Raw genomic sequence first — 6,733 nt, 5'->3', positions numbered from 1 at the left:
AAATGTATGACCAAGGCTTTCAGAAAGTTACATATCGTCAAAATGTTTAAAATAATGTGTGTTATATGTGGATATATTAGGCACAAGCCAGAGACTAAAATTATTATCTTTATATTAAATTAAAATTCATGTTTCTCACATTTCCTAATCGCGTCTTTTTTCTGGTCACAGGATAATCTCATTATATTTCCCATGGTATAATGCATCAGTATGAGCTTACATTAATTCAGTTTTGTCTCATAACCGATCCATGCTTAAATATTGTCGAGTAATCTCAGCAAAATAGACATTACAGTTTATGTATACAAATTCATTAAATGTTATACCTCATCTTGCAATTCCATATATCTTTCTCTTAAACACAGTTGCAGCTGAACGAGACACATCCAATTGCACTATTCTCGAGTCATTAAGTGATAATCGGTCTTGTTCCATAATAATCGTTATAAAAAAATGATGCAGCAGCATGGATATATATCTTCTAAATACTGAAAGTTTATACAAAATTATTTAATGGTAAATGTTGAATAACTCAGTGTATATATCAAATCATTGATTGACACACAGCTGGTGGCCTACAGGCCTAGCAAAGTCGTTGCCTCGGCGCTTTGCTCTTTCATTTGTCTCCTCGTATATTTCCCCAGCAGTTTTACGGCAGTTTCCGGCAGTTCCGATGAGGGCTGCCTCCACAGCCGCACACGCGAAAAGCAGTGTGAGATCATCGCGAACAACACGAGAGTAATGTGTGTTAACACGGACAGTATTCAACTCAACGATCATCATCTCGCTCATCTAATTCAGCATCATGTTAGGTCCCGCGCATAAAAAGTACAGTACTGTCGTGATGTGTAGTGCCACTTACCGCTCTCTGTGGCCAAAAGTGATGTCAGCAATAAACAACGAAGGTTTACAACGATTGGGTAACGCAGCGATGCCGGCAGTGGAGCTTACGTTCTTTCTGGCGAGGGAGCGGGGAACGGTGGAAACGAACGCGCTGTCCCTCTCCTCCAACGCATTCGCTCGGCCTCATGTTCGACTGTGCAAGCACAGAATTACCAGATCACAATTTTGTATAAATCTGCGACGCCATGCGACAAGATAGGTCTGTATACAGTGCCCAAATGAAATAAAAGCCTTCACTATATGGGGGCAATGATCGCGCTACCTCTTTTTTCTTACTAGCAGCCAGGATGCGATAGCTGGGGCTTGTGATAGTCATCTAGGCCACGATACGTACAAATTCATGGTCTGCACTTAAAATGCTACACCGCAGCTTAGTTTTTTACTTTACTTATATAAATACAATGCATTATATACTATGTGTTTTTGTTGTTGTTGTTATTCGTTTATGCCTCCGCTCACGAGGTCTGGTCACAATGTATACCTTTGTACGTTTAGCTACAGTGTTTCCTATTGATAATGGTTATGTTGGTGTTTTTAAATTTGTATAACAATCGGAGTCATTGTCTGTGGCTAGATTACCTGGGAATGACTCAGACAGGAAATCTGCGGAAGGGCCTGTCTTGATGGCTAGCATTCCATTTGGTGTTAGATTCCTGTTTCCCCAGTAAGGTGGCAATGTCAGATGTCCGAGGCTTGGGTTGTGTTGGATCTCACATACCCCAGTTCGATCGTGTCAGTCATCTTCTCCCTGCTAACCCTGAGTCGTGAGCAATGTAATAACTTGTGTTCCACGGTCTCATTGGCAAGGCCACAGTCGCATAGGGGACTATCACTTGCCCCGATCTTGAACATGTGGGCTTTCAGTTTAGTGTGTCATATCGTAGTGCAGTGTATTATATCGTGTAGGTTTGCATTTGTAGGCATATTGTAATTTTCTCCTGGGAAATTTGGGTTAATGTCAACATGCAGCAATGCGTGTCACTGTAAAAATGACGACTGGCCTGTACGGTGACATTGCAGATTGTCTCCCCGAGTAACCAATGTTTCCCGAGGCGTCAGCCGAGGAAAATATTGGTTCCGCGATATGATAATGAGGTATGATAATGAGGAATGAGGTATGATAATGTATAATATTATTGTAGCGTATGGATCTGTGTTCATCTGTTCATTTTCGGTTGGTGTTTTTTTATCTGTGAAAATTTACAAAAGAGTCATTAAAATCAACTGGGCTAATTTCACTTTAATCAGTACCTGGGCGCATTATTATGATCACTGATCGCATATTATTCAGTCATCATTATTGTGACAACATTGAACAGTACAGCACGTAAATTTACAGCATGTGGATGACAGTGTATGTGTGCGTTTGTGCATATAACACCATTGGAAATACTTTCGAATTCTTGGAAATGAGAATTTCTGCCAGATAACAGGCGTAACTACTTTTACGTTGCTGTAATTTTATATACAAGCTATGGGGTGAGAAGAATTTTATGAAATCGAGCAGAAGTAAAGTTCGAGCTTTTCAAAAAGCTATGCGTTGACTATTTTACTTATAATTTAGCTGGTATACGGGCCCTACACCTGCTATAAGACATTGCTTTACACCATGAATTTAGAATCCACTTTCTGATAACAGCGAGCAACTGCTAACTTCTTGCTAAAACTCCCCGTATGCAGACCACCAACCGGTTTTTATGAGGGCTGCATTATAGCAGCCCTGATAACAGCGGGCGACTGCTAATTTCTTGCTAAAACTCCCCGTATGCAAACCACCAACCGGTTTTTATGAGGGCTGCATTATAGCAGCCCTGATAATTCTGCAGAAACAAAAAAATGTTAAAATAAACAAATCTGTACCTAAATAGAAATGCAGCTAACATGTAAGATAAATACATAGATTGATACATGATCACTTAAAGCCAGTTAACTTTAAGAAATTGGAGGGTCTTCTAACTAGTTAACCAATATTCATAAGTAAACAGATACCTGGGTGGTGATTTCTGTGAACGCTTTCAGCATATGCAGTGCATACCAAAACCTTTCAACTGCGCCTTCCTGCGAGATGTCGCGTATGGCTAATATAGAATATTGTCATCCTGTATGAGAGATAATACATTCAAATCTACTGCTAAGTAATTTAGCCATTGGAAATTACTGCAGCCTCTATGGTTGCAGGACCACACATTGCTGCTCTAGTGTCAATTGAAGTTCTTATAGTGCCTCTAAGTTTCCTTATCGACAATTATATGTAGGCCAAGCCCTTTCGAGAATTGTTACATATCGTCAAAATGTAAATAATGCTGTGTTATAGTGGATATATTAGGCACAAGCGACAGAAACTAAAATTTATTATCTTTTATTAAATTAAAATTCATGTTTCTCACATTTTCCTAATCGGTCTTCTTTTCTGGTCACGGTATAATCTCATTTATTTCCCATGGTATAATGATCAGTATGAAGCTTACATTAATCAGTTTTTGCTCTCATAACAACATCCATGCTTAAATATTGTCAGTCAATCTCAGCAAAATAGACATTTTACAGTTTATGTATACAATTCATAAATGTTATACCTTCATCTGCAATTCCATGATATTTGTTCATTAACACAGTTGCAGGCTGAACGAGACACATCCAATTGCCCTTATTATCTCGAGTCTATTAAGTGATAATTGGTCTTGTTCCATTAATAACGTTATATAAAAAATGATCAGCAGTCAGGATATGATATCCTTCTAATACTGAAAGGTTTAACAAAATTATTTAATGGTAAATGTTGAATAACTCAGGTATATATCAAATCTTTGAACACACACGTGGTGCCTACAGGCCTAGCAAAGTCGTTGCCTCGGCGCTTTGCTCTTTCATTGTCTCACTCGTATATTTCCCCAGCAGTTTCCGGCAGTTCCGGCAGTTCGATGAGGCTGCCTCCACATGCGCCACACGCGAAAAGCATGTGAGATCATGCGAACAACACGAGACGTATGGGGGTTAACACGACAGTATCACTCAACGATCATCATCTCGCTCATCTAATTCAGCATCATGTTAGGTCCGCGCAACAAGGTACTGTCGTGATGTGTAGGCCAGCTTACGCTCTCTGTGGCCAAAAGTGATGCAGCAATAAACAACAAGTTTACAAACGATGGGTAACGAGCGATGCCGCAGTGGAAGCTTACTTCTTTCTGCGAGGAGCGGGGAACGTGGAAACGAACCGCAGCTGTCCCTCTCGCTCCAACGCATTCGGCTCGCCTCATCGTTCGACTGGTGCAACACAGAATTACCAGATAAATTTTGTATAAATCTGCGACGGCCATGCACAAGATAGCGTCTGTACTACAGTGGCCCAAATGGAAATTAAAGCCTTCACTAATGGCTGGGCAATGATCGTCGCTACCTCTTTTTTCTTCTACAGCCAGGTGCGATAGCTGGGGTTGTGATAGTCATCTAGGCCACGATACTGTACAAATTCATGGTCTGCACTTAAATGCTTACCGCGCAGTTAGTTTTTACTTACTTAATAAATACAATGCATTATATACATATGTGATTTTGTTGTTGTTGTTATTCGTTTATCCTCCTGCTTCACGAGGTCATGGTCACAATGTATACCCTCTTTGTATCGTTTGCTACCAGTGTTTCCTCATATAAGTATTTGTTGTGTTTTTTTAAATTTGTAACAACTGAGTTGTCTGTGGCTAGATTAACTGGGATGGACTCAGACAGGAATCTGGAGAGGCCTGTTTGATGTGGCCATCCATCTCTGGTGTTAGATTTCCTGTTTTCCCAGTAAGGGTGGCAATGTCAATTGTCGATGCTTAGGTTGGTGATTGGTCTGTTAGGGTTAGGGTTAGGGATAGGGTTAGGGTTAGGGTTAGGGTTAGGGTTAGGGTTATTATTGCAAAATAATTGCAATTCTTCGCTATGTTACAAATGGGCGTTTGTTCTCTTGTCAAAGGCAAAGCAAATCGAAGCAGCCAATCAGAAGGCGCTAAATTCTATGTCGACTGGGAAAAAGATACTCGCGGGCGGGCGTGCGTGGGGGGCATACCAGCTGTATGCCTGTATGCCGGTATGCGGTATGTAGCTGTATGCCGGGTCAAAGGTTATCTCGCCGAGTGTTGCGTCGATGTCCAATCTCCCAGCGAGTCACACCGCATCGCCGAGCGTTAGTAGCTGCCTTTTGTTTAAATTTCGTACGAAAACACATCGAGTTTGCTTATAACCAGAGAAACTCGTATAATAACTATTATGTGGAGTAATACAACACATAAATTTACCTTGGTCCAGTACCTGTGCCTCGACACCCGTCTCGCGCGCAATTCGAAGCCTAACTGACCGTTACGTTCCCACTCGTACTCTCGTATACGGCGTCCGTTGTGAGTTACGCACGCTATGCGTAGGAATTTCGCGTGCAGGTCGTGTGAATAATGACTCACATGCGTCTTCGCGTGGATGCCGAGCACGCTCTTTCTCGTGAACGAGACGCTGCACGTCTCGCAGACACGCGGCTCGACGAAGTACTCGCGGCCCTGGATGCGGTACACGCGCGCCGCCGTGCCCGACGCCGCGCACGCGTACCGCAGCAGCAGGTCCTTGCGCGCAAACACGTGACGGCAGTACACGCACGCGAACGGTGTACACTCGTGCACGGGCGCGACGCTCCAGCTTCGAAGCGTCGTCGAAAACGCGCCCGCACGCGACGCTGCCTCCCCCGCCGCGCCCGCGCCGCTGTCACGCGTGCAGCAACTGGCTGAGAGACTTCGCGAATCGGCGGCAGCAGCGCGCGCACTCGTGCGGGTGCGTGTGCGAGGACGCGTGCCGCTCGAACGCCGTCCCGTCCGTGAATATCTGCAGGCAGCGGCGGTACTGCGCGGCCGCGTTCTGCGCGATCGAGCGCAGGCCCTCGCATACGACCACGTGCACCGTCAACCGCTTCTCGAGAACGAACGTCTTCTCGCAGGTGGCGCATGCGTACTTCCGCTCGTGCGTCGCCGCCAGGTGGCGCAGCTGGTAGAGCTCGTTCACGAAGCGATCGCCGCAGATCTCGCAGCGAAAAGCCTGGCCGTCTTCACAGCGGCAGGAGTGGTCCGTCATCGCGGGTCTCGTCGCGAAACACGCGTGGCACGTCTCGCAGTAGTACGCGGCCGACGCGTCGTGGCAATTGAGCAGCCGCTGATTCGCAAACGTCTTCGGGCAGTCGGCGCAGAAGAACGACCCCGAACTGGCGCTGACCTCGCACAGATGGTTCTGCAACTTCTCCTGGCATAGGAACGTGAGCTGGCCGTCGGCACAGGTGAATTCCACGGCGTGATTATCGAAGATGTGCACTCGCAGCTGGTCCTGGGTCTCATTGTTGCATCACAGATGTTACACGTCCAATTCACATCCGCCGTGTTATCACCGAGGCGTCCTGAGTTTGGTACGAGTTCTTCAGTAGAGTCGTTCTTCTCACCTTCCTCGTCCATTACTTTTCTATCCTTAACTTCTGAGATTACTCCTACTTCGTTGACGCCTTTGTCGTCGAGGTCACACATTGAGAGCACCGGAGTAAAGTTTGCAGAATCACTCCGCTCGAAACGTTACGTGTCTTCGTCGAAGAACCGTTTTGGTTTCACGTTTCTGCGCCTGGACCTTGGAATATAACTAGTTGAGGGAGCTTCAGAGCTATCAACAGTAGAGTTACTTTGCTCAGGTGTTAGGGGTCAGTCGGTTTTGCCTCTTCGCTCACTGCTGGAGAGTTATCCAATTCTGTATCCGCTGCAGATGGATGTTCAGAGCATTCATCAACCTCAGGGTTCTTCTGTTACATAAAATAGTTCGATTA

At 44.8% G+C, this 6,733-nt stretch overlaps 1 protein-coding gene across 1 annotated transcript; it reads right to left on the bottom strand.

Annotated features, from left to right (window-relative positions):
- Nucleotides 1-4,315: 4,315 nt before the first annotated feature.
- LOC106817351 (zinc finger protein 600-like) lies at nt 4,316-6,443 on the bottom strand. Its single transcript, XM_014822009.1, has 4 exons — nt 6,294-6,443; nt 5,699-6,249; nt 5,346-5,637; nt 4,316-4,366 (listed from the first exon to the last, which is right to left on the bottom strand). The coding sequence occupies exons 1-4, from the start codon at nt 6,441-6,443 to the stop codon at nt 4,316-4,318; spliced, it is 1,044 nt and encodes a 347-aa protein (XP_014677495.1).
- Nucleotides 6,444-6,733: the final 290 nt, after the last annotated feature.

This window comes from Priapulus caudatus, unplaced genomic scaffold (genome assembly GCF_000485595.1).
Source record: "Priapulus caudatus unplaced genomic scaffold, Priapulus_caudatus-5.0.1 Scaffold1692, whole genome shotgun sequence".
Lineage (NCBI taxonomy): Eukaryota > Metazoa > Priapulida > Priapulimorpha > Priapulimorphida > Priapulidae > Priapulus > Priapulus caudatus.
This window is presented reverse-complemented; position numbering and strand designations above follow the sequence as displayed.

Coding starts and splice junctions, on each gene's coding strand:
- LOC106817351 (XM_014822009.1), bottom strand. CDS start 6,443: ATGTGTGACCTCGACGACAAAGGCGTCAACGAAGTAGGAGTAATCTCA. Junction 5,638..5,698: donor TCGCACACGCACCCGCACGA/GTGCGCGCGCTG, acceptor CACGCGTGACAG/CGGCGCGGGCGCGGCGGGGG. Junction 4,367..5,345: donor GCATCCACGCGAAGACGCAT/GTGAGTCATTAT, acceptor GAATTTGTACAG/TATCGTGGCCTAGATGACTA.